We start from the raw sequence: 21,881 nt of genomic DNA on the forward strand, positions 1-21,881 counted from the left end.
AATGGAAGCCTGACAGTACTTAACATCCGTAATAGCTAACGCATAGTTAATACCACAGATTAACAGGTGCATGCATGCAACATTCTTACATATGACCGTCCGCTTGTTTTTCACCACCTGTTTTTTTTTTTACAATTAATAAAAGTATAGACATGGAGCTAGAAAATGGTGCTTAATGTACTGCAGTTGAGGAACAATGGGAAAGTAATTCTGCTTTGAAAGTTGATTAACTTGAAGCCCACTTTTGAGAAAATGGCCCTTGAATGTTTTTGTACACCTACCGGAGTGCTCTTCTTTGTCTACACCCATTCAGTATCGTTCACACCCTCTTAAGCCTTAGTCCCACCCATCTCTTTAAGGATTCACATGAGGCCATGTGGTAAACACAAGTTTATTTGTCACATGCACAGAATGCAGAAGGTGTAAACGCTACAGTCATAATACTTGCATACTTGCAATATCAATAACAGAAAGTGTCCAGAGAAAATAATTTTAGAAATATTCTATCGTTATTAGATGACGCTTACCAGATCCAAAATGATATAACCCCCCCCCAGCCACACCTAGCTAAGTGGATGGGTCACTATTGTCTAGACATGTACACATGTTCATGAAATGCAATCGATGGCTGTAATGACACCTGCTAATTTGATGGGTCATGTAATAACCCGGCCGAAGTGGAGTCTTTTGTTTAGACATGTAGCTAGCTAGGTAGCAAGCTAGCTAAACAATGAACCGGCATAACCCCAACTCATACTACTACCAATACAAACATTGTCATAGCTGTAGTGTGAATCTGCAGGTAGCTAAGGCTAACAAACTAGGTTCAATGTTGACTAGCTAACATTAGGCTATAACTAGCCATTCAAATGGATTTCTGATTCGAATAATATTACTACACGGATCATACATGTAACTTTAGCTAGCAAGCCAGCAAGCTAACGTTTGCTAGCTAACTAACAGTATACTTTAACTTGCAAAAAACATGACTTTCTGACAAAATTAGAAGCTTAGATCTGTAAAATGTAGCTAGACTCTTACCCGTATACATGGATGAATGCTTCACGGTGGACTGGAACCATTTAACTCCGTTTTGTTTGTAGCTACATCTTATTTGGCCAGCGTTGTGTCAATTCAGTCCGGTTCTCACTGACTGTGACTCGTGCAGAAAAAAGCCCATCCCTTATTCCTCATGATCGGTTGATAGCGCCTGCAAAATTCAGGGCATCAATCTTGTTGCAAAATGTAGCACAACTTTTGTAGTTCTTGATGGCTAACTTTATATCTTTAAAAAACGGCAAGGTAGAAAGTACTGTCAACACATACTGAAGTGCTCACGTTATAGACAGAAGCGTGCTACATGGCAGAGCAATCCAAACTCATCTCCTGGCTTGTCTAGCCCATTCATTATCTCATCCAATCATGACCAGTGGGAAGGTTCCTGACTTTTTCCATCGCTAAACCAACCAGGCTTTTATTTTAAAAATGTAATTTGTATTTATAGATGGAATACAAGTTTGTTATTAAGGCAACACTTTTTTTTTTAAACTTTCAAATATTGCTCCTGTGAAGTAGTGATGTGCGACATACGCCTAGTTTCCTGAAACAAGTCACATATGCTTACATACACGCAGATTGAATTACAGAGATGAATACATCCTTACATGCACCCACACACAGACCGAAGTGTGAGGAAATGCATCGAACTAGCTAACGTTCAATCCAAGCCCATGCTCACCCACTTTATTTGATTTTTTATTACCGTGAGTGAAAATGAACTTTCTTCTTTACATCCCCAGGTTACACGGGTAGTCTTGCTATGGGTGAACAATCACTTCAATGACTTTGAAGGCGACCCCGCAATGACTCACTTTCTTGAAGAGTTCGAAAGCAATCTGGAGAGAGAGGTCCGTGTCTCAGTTAAGCATAGCATGTTTCATATCCAGTTCAACCATCCTTTGCCTTCATTATATATTCAGTCAAGCATTCAAATGGTCAAAACATTTGCCTTGCACTAGCCTCTTGTTTCACAAATAAATGCTAAAATACTTTTTTTTTCTCCCTTTCACATTGTAACAAAGTTGAGATGCAAACCCTGAATTGCGCAATATACTAAACATTCTCAATTTTGTTTACAGAAAATGTGCGGCCATCTTAGACTGTTAAACATTGCCTGTGCTGCTAAAGCCAAACTGCGTCTCGTGACACTGACCAAGCCGTCGAGGGAGGCCCCGCTAGCCTTCACCCTGTTGGGGGGCTCTGAGAAGGGCTTCCGCATCTTCATCGACAGCGTGGAGCCCGGGAGCAAGGCCTCAGAGGCCGGCCTCAAACGAGGAGATCAGGTGAAGTAACAAGAACGTTCTTCGTGTAGCGTTTTTTTCACACGTTCAAAATGCTTCACATAGAAGAAAAAAGTAAGGAAAACATCCCTCCTCCACTACCAGTGTATGTGTAGCACCCACCTGATTGATGGTATGGTTCTGCTTTGCGCTAGAAAGATCACTTACATATCAGACAGCAATGACGGTGTAGAAGTGATGAGTGCTCATTCACAAGACTAGTTTACTCAGCACTGATTTTTTTTCCCACTTTGCCCCAAGGGTTCCAAAGTGCCTAGGTTAAATCCAGGATGACAGCTTGGAAACCCTACTTGACTGTGCTTTCTGTGTGGCATAAATGTATACTCTTAAACACTTCCCTGCAGCTGCGTCCCAAAGGAAATATGAACCATAGCATCCTGCAAAGCATTTTTACTCAGACGTCAAAACGTCTCATGTAATTGCCATATACAAAGTGAGTGACTCTTAACACAACGTTTCCCAAACTCTGTCCTAGGGACCCCAAGGGGTGCACGTTTTGGTTTTTGCCCTAGCACTACACAGCTGATTCAAATCATCAAAGCTTGCTGATGAATTCATTATTTGGATCAGCTGTGTAGTGCTAGGGCAAAACATGCACCCCTTGGGGTCCCCAGGTCTGGTAAACACTGCTCTAACGAGCTCAAATATCCTTATCAATCTCACTACCCTTTTCATCGGCCCATTAACGAGACCGCTTAGCCGAACTTACGACCAGTGTTTCTTTTAATAAGGGCTGACCCAGAAACGACCTGATTTGCGGCATCAACACTGTGGTAATGACTGCAGAGGAAGGCCCCTCACTCACAGAGAGATCAGAAATCACTTCCTGGTGCACCCAGAGATCACTTCCTGGTGCACCCAGAGATCACTTCCTGGTACACCCAGAGGAATGGAAGATGGCTCGGTGGCACACTCATGTGTAAATGCAAAGTCCTCATGACAAGGCAGCACTGGTCATAAAGCAGCTAAGAGGAAATAGACAAGTAGTGTAGCTGTTAGAGAGAAGGACATGTGAAGGGGGGATTCTTCCAACATCTGGGAGGATATAGATGAGTTTCAGTGTTATGTAATAGAATAGTTCACGTGGCTCATAATGGGGTGCTTAAGTCAGTTGTGGCTTTGACTCCTGTAGGAATTAAACGGATCGAGGATGTGGAGGATTACTGTATGTAATTTTGTGGTATATTTGTTTTGTCTTTGAATAGATTCTGGAGGTGAATGGGCAGAACTTTGAAAATGTCCAGCTCACCAAAGCCAATGAGATCCTAAGGAACAACACCCACTTGTCAATTTCTGTGAAAACCAATCTTTTAGGTGAGAATTTTGCGGGCAAACTAACTATGAATGTAATACTATACTGAATAAAACAGTGTTGGTCCCATATCACAAATGGTTCATAATATGATATGCACAAAAAGCTTATTTTCCTCAAAATGTTTTGCACAAATCAGTTTACATCCCTGTTAGTGAGCATTTCTCATTTTCCAAGCTAATCCATTCACCTGACAGGTGTGGCGTATCAAGATGCTGATTAAACAGCATGGTACGCCTTGTGCTGGGGACAGTAAAAAGCAACTCTAAAATGTGTTTTTGTCACACAACACAATGCCACAGATGTCTCGCGTTTTGAGGGAGTGTGTAATTGGCATGCTGACTGCAGGAATTTCCACCAGAGCTGTTGCCAGAGAATGTAATGTTAATTGCTCTACCGTAAGCCGCCTCCGTCGTTTTAGAGAATTTGGCAGTACATCCACCCGGCCTCACAATCGCAGAGTATGTGTATGGCATCGTGTGGGCGAGTGGTTTGCTGATGTCAATGTTGTGAACAGAGTTCCCCATGGTGGCGGTGGGATTAGGGTATGGGTAGTCATAAGCTACGGACAACGAACACAATTGCATTTTATCGAATTTGAATACACAGAGATACCGTGACGAGGTCCCGAGGCACATTGTCGTGCCATTCATATGACGCCATCACCTCAGGTTCCAGTATGATAATGCACGGCCCCATGTCGAAAGGATATGTACACAATTCCTGGAAGCTGAAAATGTCCCAGATCTTCCATGGCCTGCATACTCGTCAAACATGTCACCCATTGAGCATGTTTGAGATGCTCTGGATGGACAGCGTGTTCCAGTTCTTGCCAATATCCAGTAACTTTGCACAGCCATTGAAGAGGAGTGGGACAACATTCCACAGGCCACAATCAACAGCCCGATCAACTCTATGCGAAGAAGATGTGTCGTGTTGCATGAGGCAAATGGTGGTCACACCAGATACTGACTGGTTTTCTGATCCACGCCTCTACCTTTTCTTTTTATGGTATCTGTGACCAACAGATGCATGTCTGTATTCCCAGTCATGTGAAACCCATAGATTAGGGCCTAATGAATTTCTTTAAATTGATTGATTTCCTTATATGAACTGTAACTCATCTTTGAAAATGTTGCGTTTTTTAATATTTTTTGATCAGTATAATAACTAATACTAATAATATAAGTAACAGTATCACTAAGCCTTGTTTCACACAGTAATGAAGAGGAGCAGGTAAGAAATACTAATCCGTTTCCCGCCCTTTCATCCACCCAGTATTCAAGGAGCTACTAGCCCGGCCGGAGCACGACCACGAGGCAGAGGGTGAGGATCCGCCAGAGGTGGACCGCAAGAATGGAGCCCCGGCACACCTACCCAAGATTGGGGACATCAAGAAGGGCTCGCGCTACTCCATCCCTGACCTGGCGGTGGACGTTGAGCAGGTGGTTTGTTATGGACTACAGTACCCATAATGCTTTGTGTATGGCATCTGGCACGGATTCATTAGGCACCAAACGGAAGAAAAAAGACTGAAACAAGGAAGGGACTTACCTGACATTGTCCAATCGCAAATGCTTGTTTTCGTTTTCCGTTGCAAAACATTTTGCTACATTGTGCCTTAATGAATATGTCCCCCGGTTTGATCTCAGTAAAGACATTCCTAAAGCCTAACCTAATGGTATCCTGCCTCCTCCGTAATGCAGGTGATGGGCCTGGAGAAGGCCAGTAAGAAGGCCAAAGCCAACACGGTGGGAGGAAGGAACAAGCTCAAGAAGATCTTCGACAAGACGCTCACCAGCATCCTGCCCCCAAAACCATACAAGTAAGAGCCCAGGGGGAAATGTAACGTCACATTTGGAGAGGAAAGGAGAGTGGAAGAATAATAATAGTAGAGTTGAAGAAAATAGAAGAGGAGAGTGGAATAAAATGGGGTTGTCTTTATTTGTTGTATTTCTGAAGATGTATTGAGCTCTTTCCATGACGTAGACTGACCAGGTGAATTCAGGTGACGGCCGTCATCCCTTATTGATGTCACTTGTTAAATCCACTTCAATCAGTGTAGTTGAATGGAGACCGGTTAAAGGATTTTTTTAAAGCCTTGAGACCTGGATTTGTGTATATGTGCCATTCAGAGGGTGATTTAACTTCCTTTGAACGGGGTATGGTAGTAGGTGTTCAGGTGCACCGATTTGTCTCAAGAACTGCAACGCTGCTGGAATTTTCCACGCTAAACAGTTTCCGTGTGTCTCAAGAATGGTCCACCACCCAAAGGACATTTACGCCAATTTGTGGGAAGCATTGGAGTCCACATGGGCCAGCTTCCCTGTGGAACGTTTTCGACACCTTGTACAGTCCAAGCCCTGACGAATTGAGGCTGTTCCGAGGGCAGAGGGGTGGGGGTGCACAACTCAATATTAGGATATTCTTAATGTTTTGTACACTGTCTACTTTACTGTACAAACATCGCCCTCTATCCTCTGAAAGTGGAACTGCTTCTAACCCCTCCCTCCTTGTTTCCGTAGCGATGTGGGCGTGGGCCAGTCGCAGGACGACAGCATCGTGGGCCTGAAGCAGTCCAAGCAGATTCCGGCCTCGCTGCCTGTCAGCAGCAACCTATCGTCCAGCAACCCTGACCTGCTGCAGTCCCACCACCGCATCCTGGACTTCAACAACCAACCGGGTGAGGACAAACAGACACGCATCCTTTGAACCTCTAGTATACAGCTGTATATGAGAAGCACAGCGTGGTTGTCTTCAGCTCCCTTGAAGCCGTCTATTTCGCATGCATTTATATACATTGCTAACCGTGCACGTACTTGGCCAGTTGTCTGGCATCCATGTTTCACACACCCATTTACGTTCTCCTACACACACTCTTTGTGTTCCTTCAGCTCCGGTCGTGACAGGTGAGTATCACGCTGCTGCTGCTCTGCCCACTGCAACGTTTGTCCTCTGCCAGCTAACTGCTTTTTCGTTTACAAGCGTCCTATGGTGTTTCTAAAACTGGTCTCTAAAGGGCTAACTTTTAACTGTGGTTATGGTCTGGGCTTGTCGGTCTTGCTAAAAAGCAGGCATCAAGTCTGTGTGTTTTAATGGGGTAACGCATGCCTAAATCTAACTGGAGTACAGGTTCAAAGGAATCGTTCCTGTAAACATTTGACGGAGTGTAAGCAGCCAGCATTACATTGACCCGTTCATTCTCAGTGCATATTTCACTTGTTATCGGGGGTGGTATGGTGACATCAAAATTATTTAGGTGGGGATGCCATGATAACCTTGGGTGGGGGGGAAGGAACATTGGTACATGAATTATTTTACTGCATGATAATTAAGTGATCTACATATCCCAAATGAGGATTCCGCCCCAATGTTTGTCCAACATTGTGTTGAGGTTATACCTCTAACCCCCCCCCCCCACCACAGACATGTCCGACCAGGTGCTGCGAGTGTTCAAGGCAGACCAACAGAGTCGATACATCATGATTGGTAAGGACACCACGGCCAAGGAGGTGGTGGCCCAGGCCATCCGGGAGTTCGCCCTGACCGCGGTGCCCGAAGCCTATTCGCTGTGTGAGGTGTCCGTCACGCCGGAGGGTGTCATCAAGCAACGACGGCTACCAGAGCAGCTGTCCAAGCTGGCTGATAGGATACAGCTCAGTGGCAGGTAAGGACTGTTTTTTAACCCCCCAATTATTTATACAGTTTTGTCCCATCTCTTGTACAAAAGATAGCAAATACTCTCAAGTCTCCCCTTCCTCTTGTGCTGACATTCTCTTGACCATTCCGATCTTTTTTAAAACCCCCCTCTTCCATAGTCCCTTATTATTGAACACCTAGTCTTTTTCTATTTAAACTCAAGTCACATCATAGTCACAACGCCAGGTGCTTGTTAATAATGACTCAACGTGATGCTATGAATAACTCCAGCAACAAAAGTACTTATTTTGAAAATATGCTTTGTGTTGATAAGATTTCTACTGGACAAACAAAAGAGAGACAGATGATCGACCTACAATAGAACACCTGCTTGTAAATACTAAAGGAGCTCCCTGCTCTTCCCCTCTCTCTAGATACTACCTGAAGAGCAACATGGAGACAGAGACTCTCTGTTCAGACGAGGACGCCCAGGACCTTCTTCGTGAAGGCCAGATCTCCCTCCTCCAGCTCTCCACTGTGGAAGTAGCCACGCAGCTCTCCATGCGTGCCTTCGAACTCTTCTGCGCCATCGAGCCCACCGAGTACATCGATGACCTGTTCAAGCTCAAGTCCAAGACGGGCTCGTTTTGCCTCAAGCGCTTCGAGGAGGTCATCAACCAGGAGACCTTCTGGGTGGCATCGGAGGTGATCAGGGAGCCCAACCAGCTTAAGCGCATGAAGATTGTCAAGCACTTCATCAAGATTGCTCTCCATTGTAGAGAGTGCAAGAACTTCAACTCCATGTTCGCTATCATCAGGTGAGGAGGGAGGACGAGAGGAGACCAGGTGACCATGTTGTGTTGTTGTTAAATCGATTTTGAGGAGTTTTACAACCCAAGTCTAGCAGTTACGCTGAATCGGCTGTGTTTGTGTGGTGTTGGAACAAAAGCCTGCAAACCTTTTCATCCTCTAAACCCAGAGTTAGCCAGTTAGCCCCCTAATCCCCAGAGGTTAGCCCCCCCCCCTACATGATCAGCCTTCTAACTTCACTGTCTGTCTGTGGTCCTCCCCCAACAGTGGTCTGAACCTGGCCCCGGTATCTAGACTCCGGGGCACGTGGGAAAAGCTCCCCAGTAAGTACGAGAAGCTGTTTGGGGACCTGCAGGACCTGTTTGACCCGTCCAGAAACATGGCCAAGTACCGCAACGTGCTCAACAACCAGAACCTCCAGCCACCCATCATCCCCCTGTTTCCCGTCATCAAGAAGGACCTCACCTTCCTGCATGAAGGTAGCCAATGACACACACTGTCATTTTGTATCACAAAATGTGTTCAGAAACATTCATTTTGCAACCCAGAACCAAATCTTAAGATCAACGGCCGCCCTTCTCAAAGCTTCTGCCAAATCCCGTCCCCAGCCCTTTCCCTTCCTTTTCCACCGTCAGATTCAGCGCGTGTCGCCGACAGACCTTCACAAGAGACTATAAATACATTGGCTATTTGTCTAACATTTTTGTATCGGGTGTTGCACTCCCCTGTATGCCAATGCTCTACTACAAGGCATCTTAATCAACCTGCTGTAACAAACAGCCTCTCTTGTCTTTCGCCAGGGAACGACTCCAAAGTGGACGGCCTGGTGAACTTTGAGAAGCTGCGGATGATCGCCAAGGAGATCCGCCACGTGGGTCGCATGGCCTCCGTCAACATGGACCCTGCGCTCATGTTCAGAACCAGGTAACATCGGGGGGGGGGGGAAACACGGAAAACCAATATAATCCCAGGAGACTAACAACACCTCACCATCCCCTATACGTCCAGTCAAACCACTGTCAATGATTGTTCACGTGTAGATTATCAATATACCGCGCTTCCACGCTTTTCCCTTGAGCAGCCGTTTCCCCGGGCAACCCAGCTGTCTCCTGTATTCTGTGCTCTCCACTTATCGTTGGCGTAAAACCACAGTGCTCATGTGTAAGTGTGTTGTCTGACTGTGACTATGTATGTCCACCATGCTGTGATGTCACTTCCGGGTGTCGGTGGTTGTTATCAATGTTCGTCTCTTTCTCTCTATTGTGGGCCTCTGGTAAACTTGCTCATCTTGGTGGCTCTTTGTGGTCTATCCTGTCTTAAGCTTGTCTCCCTCTCTTTCTCTCTCTCGTTCTCTCTCTCCCTGTGCACTCTTTGCCCTCCACGCTTCACTGTTCATGGCTATCCTTTCTAGGAAGAAGAAATGGAGGAGTTTAGGGTAAGTTTTGGTGACCGACCTTTCCATGCTTTTTTCTTTTGCTCCATTTGTTCGCTCCCTCCCTTCCTCATTTCTGAAAGCCTTTGTTTGTTTGTTTGTTTTTAAGTGCTGATTTTACTACCCTGTTTGGTTTGAATACCCTTCTAACACTGCTTGGCTCTGGCAAAAATGTCTTTAGAAATGGAAATTAAAATCACTTTTGCTTTTTTCAGGTCACGCCACCATTTTTGAAATCTCAAAAGTATTTCGCTATTATGCGTTAGAACTGAGAGCGATTTTGCAATTTGCAATTCACAATCCATGAACTAGCAAAAGTGATTACTTTGTGTGTTTTCCCAGCTAAGATGGACTACTTACCAAAAATGGCATGCCTACTTTTGTTTTGCATCAATTTGCCATGGTTTGGATTTATCAGCCTCCATACTGAAAATATATTCACCAGGTCCTTCTGTAGCTCAGTTGGTAGAGCATGGCGCTTGTAACGCCAGGGTAGTGGGTTCGATTCCCGGGACCACCCATACGTAGAATGTATGCACACATGACTGACTGTAAGTCGCTTTGGATAAAAGCGTCTGCTAAATGGCATATATTATTATTATTATAACATGGAAGCCTGTAGTGTGCTACAATGACAAACAGGGCATACAATTAACACCTGCCAAATCCGGGTAGATTTAGGTATTGGGGGGGGGGGTTAAGAATGACTATTCACCAGCCACAATGGCGGGTGGTCAATTTGCAGGGCTCTACAGTGCAAGCATTACATTCGCGAATAAAACAATTGTCAAAAGTCAAGTATGAGCACATGTGCAAGTTAGGGTTAAAAAAAAATGCTGGAGTGGCAGTTTTCAAAATATTTCTGCTGTTTTGTTTCATGGTTGCTAATCGCACAAAGAAATATGAATCCTCACACAGCAACACTGGCAGGGGTCTTCTGTTGTTTTTAATGTAATTATGGCCAGAAAAGTATTTTGGCTGGTAAGATATCTGAGTGTATGGTAGTTCATTTTCGGCCCTGCAACCAAACTAGTCATGCTTTACATGACAGTGTTACAGTGGCCAAGGAGGTACTATACCACTATACTATGCATGTACTCAATATGTACCATAGTTTCTGCTGAACAGGCATTTCAATACAACTACCTTGGTGTTTACCACAGAAATGACTGTACATCACTATTTGAACCCCCAACACACACACACCTCCCCTGTTGCCTGACTGATTGAACCCCCCCCACATTCCCTCCCCTTCTTTTTTAGAATGCATGGAATGTTCTGGAGCTGAGAGGAATGCCCCAAAAAGCCTCTCGGTCTCTGCATGTTTGACTCTCAAACGACCCTCTTCTCTACTACCTTCCAGGACATCTACATATTAGTACACACACATGGCCATAATCTGATGGTGGTCTCGCTCTCCCCTCTCCATTTCTGTGTGTGTGTGTGTGTGTGTGTGTGTGTGTGTGTGTGTGTGTGTGTGTGTGTGTGTGTGTGTGTGTGTGTGTGTGTGTGTGTGTGTGTGTGTGTGTGTGTGTGTGTGTGTGTGTGTGTGTGTGTGTGTGTGTGTACGCGTGTGACCAGGTCTCTTAGCCAGGGCAGTGCCAACGCGGCGGTGCTAGACGTCACCCAGACGGGCGGGCACAAGAAGCGGGTGAGGCGCAGCTCCTTCCTGAATGCCAAGAAGCTGTACGAGGATGCCCAGATGGCCCGCAAGGTCAAGCAGTACCTGTCCAACCTCAGCCTGGAGACCAACGAGGAGGCGCTGCAGACCCTCTCGCTGCAGTGTGAGCCCTCCATCAACACACGTAAGTGCTGGATAGAGTACATGCTGTGCAGACACACACACACACTTGTGTTCTCTAGCTGCAATGTGAGCCCTCCATCAAAACATGTAAATGTTGCAGACATGCATGCTGTGTATACACCAGCACACCAGGTGGCCATTTTTGGTTCAGCAGCAACACTCACTGGTATTATTGATTGTTAATGCACCACATTCTCCTTCAACCCTTTCTCAGTGCCCAAGAACGCTGGTGGTGGTAAGAGGCCAGACACGTCTCCGGTGGTGTCCAGGGCTGCCAGCCAGCAAAGGGGCCAGCTGCAGAAGGGCAACCAGGCCCTTCAAGTGCCCGCTGTGGCCCTCTACCCCTCCCGCAAGAAAGTGCCAGTCAAGGACCTGCCACCATTCGGTAAGAACCTGCACAAGTTGAGGGGAAAAACATACTTGGTGTAATTATGCTCATTTTAGAACATTGTTTCTTTCTGACGCCATACAATCTGTGATTCCTTGAAGGAAAATGCATTAATTTCAGTTTCAGGTCAAATGTACCAGATCACAATGTTGCTTGTATTGTTGGTAACTAGTTTAGTTAGACAATATGGGCTGGAGATTCGAAGGATTAATCTGCGTCTGGGAAATTGGCCCTTGCTGAATGCTAATTAGCAAATGCTAATTTTGGGCTATTTTGTTTTGAAGGCACGAGTTCCCCTCAGTCGCTGAAGAAGATTCTATCGCTGTCGGAGGAGGCCAGCGAGCGTCACAAGCGTCAGACGGAGGACACGGTGTCTAATGCCTCCTCGCAGCTCTCCTCCCCTCCCACCTCCCCCCAGAGCTCGCCCAGGAAGGGTAAAATTATAATCCCCTCAATTCAACCTCAGCCCAGTCCCCTCACCCATGCTGACACCTAGTGGTCATAGAGGGGAACTACTTGTTCAGCCTCTTGTGATGTCGTGTTGATATAGCAACAGTTACTCAAGGTTTTTGGGGGCTATGGGACATGACCCCATGCAAATGGAAAGTTGTGTTTTACTTGTGGAGTTACATTAAAAGACACACGCCACAACTAGGGCTGGGCGATATGACCTAAAAATCATATCTCTGTTTTTTTTCAAACTGATGGCGATTCGCGATATATATTTAGATTCTCTTTGTGTTCTCTAAATGACCGTTGTCGTACAATTAAAGGTCAAATACACTGCATTTCAATAAGCTAATGAATTGAGGCCTTGTGAAGTTATACCAAGGCTAAATATAAGCCTTCCACAATCATAAGACCAACTAATAATGTATTATTTTATCAGAATAGTTTAGCCTGCTTTTTTGATGTTGCAATAATCACTGATCTGGCGATCAAGTCTATCTACTGTATGATAATGCCCTTTTTTGTTACAAATTTAACTAGAATCATACATAGTCATTATTAGTGAATGAGCGCTAACTTCTTAATAGCAGGCATTAGGCTATAGAAAATAAACACAGGTCTCATCAACAATCTCTCTAGGCACTAACAATCTCTCTAGGCACTAGGCACTAACAATCTCTCTCGGCACTAACAATCTCTCTAGGCACTAGGCATTAACAATCTCTCTAGGCACTAACAATCTCCCTAGCCACTAGGCACTAACAATCTCTCTAGGCACTAACAATCTCTCTAGGCTCTAGGCACTAACAATCTCTCTAGGCTCTAGGCACTAACAATCTCTCTAGGCTCTAGGCACTAACAATCTCTCTAGGGTCTAGGCACTAACAATCTCTCTAGGCTCTAGGCACTAACAATCTCTCTAGGCTCTAGGCACTAACAATCTCTCTAGGCACTAACAATCTCTCTAGGCTCTAGGCACTAACAATCTCTCTAGGCTCTAGGCACTAACAATCTCTCTAGGCTCTAGGCACTAAAAATCTCTCTAGGCTCTAGGCACTAACAATCTCTCTAGGCTCTAGAAACTAAAAATCTCTCTAGGCACTAGGCATTAACAATCTCTCTAGGCACTAACAATCTCCCTAGCCACTAGGCACTAACAATCTCTCTAGGCACTAACAATCTCTCTAGGCACTAACAATCTCTCTAGGCTCTAGGCACTAACAATCTCTCTAGGCTCTAGGCACTAACAATCTCTCTAGGCTCTAGGCACTAACAATCTCTCTAGGCTCTAGGCACTAACAATCTCTCTAGGCTCTAGGCACTAACAATCTCTCTAGGCACTAACAATCTCTCTAGGCACTAACAATCTCTCTAGGCTCTAGGCACTAACAATCTCTCTAGGCTCTAGGCACTAAAAATCTCTCTAGGCTCTAGGCACTAACAATCTCTCTAGGCTCTAGGCACTAACAATCTCTCTAGGCTCTAGGCACTAACAATCTCTCTAGGCTCTAGGCACTAACAATCTCTCTAGGCTCTAGGCACTAACAATCTCTCTAGGCTCTAGGCACTAACAATCTCTCTAGGCTCTAGGCACTAACAATCTCTCTAGGCTCTAGGCACTAACAATCTCTCTAGGCTCTAGGCACTAACAATCTCTCTAGGCTCTAGGCACTAACAATCTCTCTAGGCTCTAGGCACTAACAATCTCTCTAGGCACTAGGCACTAACAATCTCTCTGGCACTAACAATCTCTCTAGGCACTAGCCAGCTAATCTTTGTGTTTCAAGTTTAGCCAACTTGGATCGACAGTATTTGCTCGCTAACAAGGTTGAGCAGTTGACTTGTTATGAACACACCCTTCTGTCCGTCTTGAGCTGTTTTGAACAGCATGCAAGCCTGTCCACTTTGTTCGGATGTTGAAATGAAGTGGCCTCCCTTATTTTCTCAGAATGAGAACGAGTTGCCAATTCCTTATATTTCCTTTTTATATAATTGTTCTTAAATGCTTATTGCACATTTATAGAACACAGATTAGACGGCTCATAACAGTCTTTGGCTAAAATGCTGCTAGCGGTAGGTGGGACCCAAATGTGACAAACTGAACATTCATTTTCCAGAATCAATGTTCATTGATACTCTCATTTTAGTAGTGTCTGCTCTGCGCGCATTTTAAATAGTTGAGAGGTAAAAAGGGTGTCGTTAGAAAAGTTATTTTCTCTATTGCAGTAAAAAATTATGTCTCAATGTGTTTGTGTTCATATGACCGATTCTGTTGGACCAAACCTCCAAATGCAAATAGCTAGTTGAAACCACTTGTCAGATCGGAAGATGTGAACTCTGTTAGTGGGAGAGAAAGTAGCAGGGGCTTGGTGTGTGTGTGTGTGCAAACCGTAAAGGATGAGGCGAAACAACCTCTCACTAAACTCGGACCAAAATAAGGCCAATACGTTTTTCTGGGTTTATTTTGTACCTAAGCGTTGGACCCTCCTTCCCGCCTTTGGGACAACGACTCCCATTTTTTAGGGCGGAGACATGAGCATCACGCCATTCTATACAGATCTCTGGTGTAAATGGGAAAGGTGCACAGAGGAGCGAAAGACACGAGACCAAATACAGCATGAGAACAAGCGGACATAAACGCTCATGAATACGAAAAGAACAAAACAAAAGTTTCTTGCCATACAGAATATCGCTCCAAAAAAAAAAAAAACACACATTCTGATGAATCAAATGAATTCGATATATCGCCAAGCCCTAACCACAACACTAAACTATCCCTTAGCCAAGCCATTCTTAGAGAGCGCCTAGTTCTACGCTGGTCCATATTGGAATGCCCCTACCTCCCATCCTAACTACCTCACCCCTTTCATACTGTGTTGCTGTCCTGTGTCCTGTCTGTGTGTGATGGTCTCTTTGCCTTGCTGCACGTAGGGCTCGGGACACTGAAGGGCCAAAGTGTCCGGAAGGTTACCTTTACCAGTAAACAGACAGGTAAACTAAGCCCGGCTCTAAACCTAGACAGACGCTGCTGACCTAGAACACATACTGGAGTTCCCCGTATGATACCCCCCCCCCCCTTATACATGCAGGGTTAGTTGTTCAATTCCAACCAAGTCTTAAATTATGACTAATATTGCAACGTTTTCGATGAGGCAACAAATCAGAGTCGTGTTCATTAGGCACCAAATGGAAGAAAAGAGAAACAGGGGAGGGACCTAAACATGTCCAATAAGGAACTGTTTTCCGTTGTGAAAAATGAACATGACCCAGTTGATATTACAAAGAGGAACTGGTTGGAACCTGTATATATAAGGGGGGCTTGTGTCCCGCTCTTCTTAGTAGCTGAGTTGCTGCTGTTATGTCTCGTTGTAGTACGGCAGTTGCTTCAGAAGATGGAGTGCTCAGTTGCTGCTGCTTCACCGACATCCACTACTCCACTTGATAGTGGAGTGTGCTTAGAAGCCAGTAGAAGCCCTTCGGTCCACCGGGGGGGAAAACTAATGCACTCGTTATTGGATGGGTTTCAGAGACTGTCTTGACGCTCGGCCGCCGGATTTAGAATAGCACTTCATTTTCTGAATGGTAGCTGGAGGTTGGTTTGCCCAGTGATTTAATGCCGTTTTTGATGACTGGTGCGCAAAGTGGGAGAGGAAGTTGATAGGATTTATGACTCTGAGATGGGGTTTCTTGATGTGTGTGAATGGGATTTCTTTGTAATATCAGTCATTGTGACTCCAGGCTAAAGGTGTGAGGATCTTCGTTTTTTGGGGGATTGGGTCGCTGCCCCAAGCACGTTCTGAGGTTTGTTATAGAGTTAGGTCTTGCTGTGTATTTCTACTATCCTTTTCTTAGGCTAGTGATTCTAGGTGGGTAGTGGGATCTTTGAATATTATTTTGATCATGACTCGAGGGTGTTAAAGTTTTGCGTTCAATGGTATGCTGAGTGAAGGTGGTGATTTGAGAGGTTAGACGTTTTGTTTTCCAGGTGCAGATAGGCTCACAACAAGAAATGTATCTTTCTATGTGTTCTCTCATTATGCCTGCTGTTAATCCATGCTAGGAGGTTCTGAATGTTTCAACCCTCTGAACACAACCCCATGGACAAGTAGATTGGAATCAGTAAGTTAATTTTAACCACCCCCCTCTCTCCAGGCTACCCAAGAACGGGAGACACCTACTCGGACTCGGGTCACAGCGAGATTTCGTCACGCTCCAGCCTGGTCAGCAACTCCTCCTTCGACATGGCCCAGGAGGAGAGGAGGGGGCTCAGGCACTCAGGAGGGGTGGGAGACCCCCACGCTGGAGGGGTGCGTCTGGAGAGGAGGGCTACGACCGACCCTGATCAGTACAGCCTCGGGTATGAATCAATGCTGCCAATTTACAGTTACAGTGATGAGTTTAATTTCAAAAGTTGAAAACGGAAGATTTCTCATCCCAGCCGTTTATTTCTCTACCTGTCCACTGTTTTGTTGATGAATGGCGAAACCATTATAAAGGTGTAGCTTGTCTCTTATCCCCTTCCCATACAGTTCCTACTCGTCCATGCAGGACTGCCGGGGCCTGTATGCCTGCGCCATGGTGCTCTCCTCTCCCAGCTCAGAGGAGTTGACCCAGGACCAAGGGGACCGTGTCTCCCTGGACGCCGCCGATAGCGGCCGCGGTTCCTGGACCTCTTGCTCCTCGGGCTCCCATGACAACATCCAGACCATGCAGCAGGGACGTAGCTGGGAGACCCTGGCCTTTGGACCGGGGGGTGTCATCGGCGGGAGCATTGGTGTCCACCCACCCGGGGGGCCTGAAGCATTACTAGGGGGCACCGCTGGACTTTGGGCGTCCCAGGCTAGAGGTAGCTGGGCATCGGCCTCTTCATCTTCCTCTGCGGCGTACTGGGGCGAGGACTCCGAGGGCGACACGGGCACTATTAAACGGCGAGGCGGGAAGGACGTGAACACCGACCCGGAGACTAGTAGTATCACATCGATGGGGTCCGACGAGGCCAAGCAGCACGGAAGGCCTTCGCCATCACCCATCACTGCCGGAAACAAGGGCCTTATCAGTGAGTTGACCGCTGAACCTTATCTGTTCTGTTGATGGATGGGTTTAGTTGCCCTCATAGGTGCATGTTCCTGTTCCTCAACAAATAAACATTTAATGTTATGGTGTCCATACCTGTTCCTTAACAAATAAACAGTTTTGTGGTGAAAGGGCTGATTTTAGAATGTTCTGAAAATACCAAACCTTCCTCACATATGTATGCATTCATGCCTTTTACGATTTGCATGCATCTTTGGAGCGAAGTACATGTCTGCTGACTCATGTCCACGTGACGATCTCCATGCCAACACGTTTTCTGGGAGGTGTGTGTGGCGCAGATGCGTGAAGTATTAATTCCAATTAACTCCACCATCTTTCACCCCCCCTTCAGCGCGAAAGGAGAGCCGGTACCGCGAGCCTCCTCCAACCCCGCCGGGCTACACTGCCCTGACAATCTCTGACTTCAGCGAAGGGCAGACGCAGTCGCCGCCCACAGCCCCGGCCCACTCCGGCCGCCGCCCGCCCGACTACACCACGGCCCTGCAGCGCTCGCGCATGGTCACCCAGTCCCCTGACTCCCATCACCACCAGGCCCAACAACATGCCAAGCGCCAAGGGCTCCACCGCACCCGCTCGCCAGGCGAGGAGGAAGAGCCTGAGGAGGAAGAGGAGGGTGAGTCCTTGTCTCCCAAACTAGTCGCTCTGAGGAAGACAGTGGCACACACAACACCAGAGACAACCAGGCCATGAGATGAGTGTACGGGTTACAGGGCAGGTCCCCCTCAGGCTGAGGTAAATGACTGATTTATACCAACGATAACCTGCATGCCCACCAGGAACAACACGGACTTGAACCACTACCCCCCATATCCACCACAAACCTAGTCCGGTCCCAAATTTGTTTGTGCCGTCTTGTTCATTCCCCATAGGAGTTGGCATTGAGGAGATGTCAAGACAGCACAAACAGATCTCGGACCAGGCTAGCACAAACACACCATGGCATCTCATGTGCATGAAGTCATCATGCTTGGACCAAAGCTTATCAAGCTCACCAGTTATTAGCGACATTTTGCTCCTCACTCTCTCTACTGTCTCTCACGTCACAAGTAGTGTCGAATGGCATTCATCTGCAGGCACGGTTGTGTTGACGATGCTTGCACACATGCATCTCCATCCCTGGCAGTGTTTTTCACACTTTTTGCACTTAACATTGCTGTTTGTAGCCAATATGCATATTGTTCAGTTTGGATAGTTGTTATGATACGGTAAGTTCACATAGAGGACAGTTAGTGATGTTTTTTTGTGGGGGTTTCTGCTTCTGTGATGCTCTTACAGGACTTTGCAAAAAAAATATCTATTTTTTTTGTTTCTCTTTCTCTCTCGCCAGAGGATGAGCAGGTATCAGCAGTCTGAGAACGGTCTTCTGCTGGATGTCCTTTGCAGTGACTTGAAGTCCCTTCCATGGGGGCGGAACAAGAGAGACTGACTTGATTGATTTATGGACAGACCAATCCAGTACGTACGTGCCTGCCTGCCTCCTCTTCCGGACTCTCCGACATTGGTGGACTCCTCTGCTCGTACCCCCCCCCCTCGCCTTAAAGCATCATGGGGGGTTGAATGACCCTGCATGCAACAAAAAAAATACTGTGAAGAAGAAGATGGAGAGATGGAAAAAGAAAGACACAAAATGCCTGGCACTTTGGGGGAAAAAATAAAAACAAGTCAAACGATTTTGCTGAAGAAAAAAAAACGGCTACGTGCGGCAACCACGTACACACACACACACACACACACAGCTGTCATGGAACAGCTTTCCAAGGCTAACCCCCTATCCCAACCCCACCTCGCTTTACACACACAGTATCATGACGTGTTGAGCTGTCTGCACTTTTTAATTTTCTACTTTATAAAACGAGAACAAAATGGACAATGACGATGGAGGAAAAAAAAAACATTTGATCAATTTTTGAACTTCTAGGTTTCTAGAGATCTTCTTTCCAGAACTATTGCACTCGGGGGGGGGGGGGCTAAAGGTGGCTATACCCAAGTCTCATATCCCTGTGTGGACTCTGAAAAACAGATCTGTCAATCTTAAGAGTTTTATTCCACAATGACAGTATTATCTTGTCCATTCACATATCCTAATGGTGGCTCAACCCCCACTGCTAACTGGACAGTCACAGTGAGAGAAATAAGTTGGGGTGACCAATATGTCATTTGGGGGGGACCCACATGCACGTTCATAATCTAATGTTCTGACACACACTGGGCAAGTCTGGCTTCAGCACTTCTCAGTACAACTTTAGGTTTTAGTGCAACCCTCCATTCCTAACCCTGACCTGGATATCTTGTCTATTTCCGATATGGCCAGCCACATCTTCAGTTCTAGGTCATATACGATATGTGGCAGGTTGTGTGGATCATAGCAGTGAACCAACTAGGGAGTCAATCTGGCTATTTGATATCCATGTTTTAACCTAGGTCATCTGGTGACTTATATTAATTCTGTATTTAGACAACATTTTAAAGGACAACTACAGGAGATTTTTCTTGGCTTAGTCTTGTCCCTAATGGGTGATGTGATGTTAAAAGATAAGCACAAAGGGTATTTATACCGATCGGCAAATCAACCACCTCTGGGAAGGTGTTTTTAGTTATGCACCCCAAAGGCATGTCGAGGCTTAAATCCTATACAGGTGAATGGAGTCTCATGCCTTTCAGCGGTGCTGCATAACCAAACGCTTTCCCTGGGTTCTGTCAACCATTTAAAGTAACTGTCCAGTGGAAATCTAACTTTAAATACTTCCTATTCTGTTAACTCATGCCCAAATAATGTTGACTCATCCTATCCTCGTATTTGTCGCCAAACATTAATTGGAGAAAAACACTTTTTTTTGGTTTTAAACATATCAAACAGACCATTTAAAAAAATGCTTGCTATTTCATCATAGAGAATGATGTGCTGGTCAATCAGCGGTCTACTTGCATGAATATGTTTTATGACAGGTATACGCCCACACCATTGGGGTACGCCCACACCATTCCAACAACAACAAGCTGCTTTTCATTTTTTGTTGTGGAAAGGAAAACGATTTCACTCAGTGTAATTATTATAGGTCATATTTCATAGAAATCTGGAAACTAAACACTGGACAGTTAATTTTTTAGACGGAACTAGAATACACCTCTCCTACCTTGCCATCGGCAACATCCTCCTCTTCATCGAAAAGTCCTCCCCTGTTACAGGCATCAAGATCAATGGATTTGTATATTACCAGGCAATGCTAAGCATAGAGCAACCTGTTTTCCACCATCTCTTAACACCATCGCAATTGACTGAAGAAAATGATTGAATATGTTTGTTTTGACTCCGGTGGGGAAGTTACCTAGATGAGAATTCACTTTGAAGGCTGCCAATCAGAATTAGTGTCACTTTTTAGTTTTTCTTTTCACTGAGTTGTGCTGATCACATTGATCAGTAGTTAGAAACAATAGACTGAGAAGGAGAAGGGAAAAAAAACAAGTGCTGTGTTTTTCACTGTGGGCTGTTACTACACTATTTCTGTCCATTTTTAATATTTTCATGGCCGCCGATAGATTGTCAATCATGCGTTTTAATACAGTGGTGACACGCATCATCATTCACTCTTTCAGCTCTGAAGATCATGTGGATATTAGCAGGCCAAGGCCTATTTGGAAAAACAAAGATGTTGCACAACATTGTACAAGCATAAAGATAATTGTAGTAGGTAGAACTGCTACTCCGTTTTGATGTGTGATGTCAAGTGAGAAGTGTACATTTAGCTGGTGATTTCTCATACTTTCTTCTACTACTTTGACCTGTATGTCTTTTAAAAAGACAGTCGGTGGAGTATGTTTCGGTTGTTTTTTTTTTTGTATTTTTAATACAATAATTGTAAATATTGGTTATATTTTTGTTGAAATGTACTATGTTTATGCCTCAACATCCAGTTTGTATGAAGCTGGGAAATCAATAAATACTACAAAAGTTATCAATTCATAGTGCATTTAAACCTCTTTTTTCCCCCTGCATTTTCAGGTTTCTTCTTTTGAATATTGTTCCTTTCCAAGACCTAACCTACACACCATCTAGTGTTTGCACAAAATAAGACATGGCAGTGACTTGAAATGTGTAACTCTCACACTTTTATAACCGACAGCGGTGTGTGCCAGAAATAATTATATATTTATTTGTACTTTTTCACATTTATTTTTAATATTGTGACAGCAATGTAAAGGTGTAGTTAAAACACATTCTCTCGTGTAGAAAACATGGTTATGTTCACTGATCATATTTCTTACCAAAGATATATTTTTAAACACCTTACAAACTTTTCAGAACCCAAGTTGTTCATGGCCATTGACTGGAGCCTGGCCTTTAGCAATGTAATATGTGTGAGGCTTCTTGAAGATCCCTTGTTTCTTTGCATTAAGAGTACCTTCAGACCTTGCATTAGACCTTGCATTAGACATGGGTTGAATGAAAACACTGCGGTGAGAGCCAAGTAGATAGCCTACCAAGTCTCTGGTGTGATAGTGTAAAGAAATCACATGATGATAATCCATACTGTAGGCCCATTCCCAATCCCTCTTTCAATTGGAAAAGAGGCAGAGAAGAAATATCATTGCTA

General features: G+C 45.1%; 1 protein-coding gene across 2 annotated transcripts in view; it reads left to right on the forward strand.

The window, feature by feature from the left end:
- Window positions 1-21,250, forward strand: part of LOC118363598 (rap guanine nucleotide exchange factor 2) — a 34,963-nt gene extending 13,713 nt beyond the window's left edge. The window contains exons 8-26 of one of the 2 annotated variants that reach the window (XM_052488420.1): window positions 1,800-1,919; window positions 2,139-2,342; window positions 3,566-3,674; window positions 4,951-5,117; window positions 5,379-5,497; window positions 6,198-6,355; window positions 6,567-6,581; window positions 7,099-7,339; window positions 7,746-8,129; window positions 8,389-8,600; window positions 8,922-9,045; window positions 9,533-9,556; window positions 11,135-11,358; window positions 11,572-11,742; window positions 12,030-12,179; window positions 16,348-16,552; window positions 16,725-17,251; window positions 17,621-18,021; window positions 18,617-21,250. In XM_052488420.1, the coding sequence (XP_052344380.1) occupies window positions 1,800-1,919; window positions 2,139-2,342; window positions 3,566-3,674; window positions 4,951-5,117; window positions 5,379-5,497; window positions 6,198-6,355; window positions 6,567-6,581; window positions 7,099-7,339; window positions 7,746-8,129; window positions 8,389-8,600; window positions 8,922-9,045; window positions 9,533-9,556; window positions 11,135-11,358; window positions 11,572-11,742; window positions 12,030-12,179; window positions 16,348-16,552; window positions 16,725-17,251; window positions 17,621-17,979 (3,513 nt within the window). In that variant the 3' untranslated portion in view covers window positions 17,980-18,021; window positions 18,617-21,250. The remainder of the gene's footprint in view (window positions 1-1,799; window positions 1,920-2,138; window positions 2,343-3,565; window positions 3,675-4,950; window positions 5,118-5,378; window positions 5,498-6,197; window positions 6,356-6,566; window positions 6,582-7,098; window positions 7,340-7,745; window positions 8,130-8,388; window positions 8,601-8,921; window positions 9,046-9,532; window positions 9,557-11,134; window positions 11,359-11,571; window positions 11,743-12,029; window positions 12,180-16,347; window positions 16,553-16,724; window positions 17,252-17,620; window positions 18,022-18,616) is intronic. The other variant, XM_052488421.1, reaches the window with a different exon arrangement.
- The last annotated feature ends 631 nt before the right edge of the window (window positions 21,251-21,881 follow it).

This window comes from Oncorhynchus keta, chromosome 30, assembly GCF_023373465.1.
Source record: "Oncorhynchus keta strain PuntledgeMale-10-30-2019 chromosome 30, Oket_V2, whole genome shotgun sequence".
Lineage (NCBI taxonomy): Eukaryota > Metazoa > Chordata > Actinopteri > Salmoniformes > Salmonidae > Oncorhynchus > Oncorhynchus keta.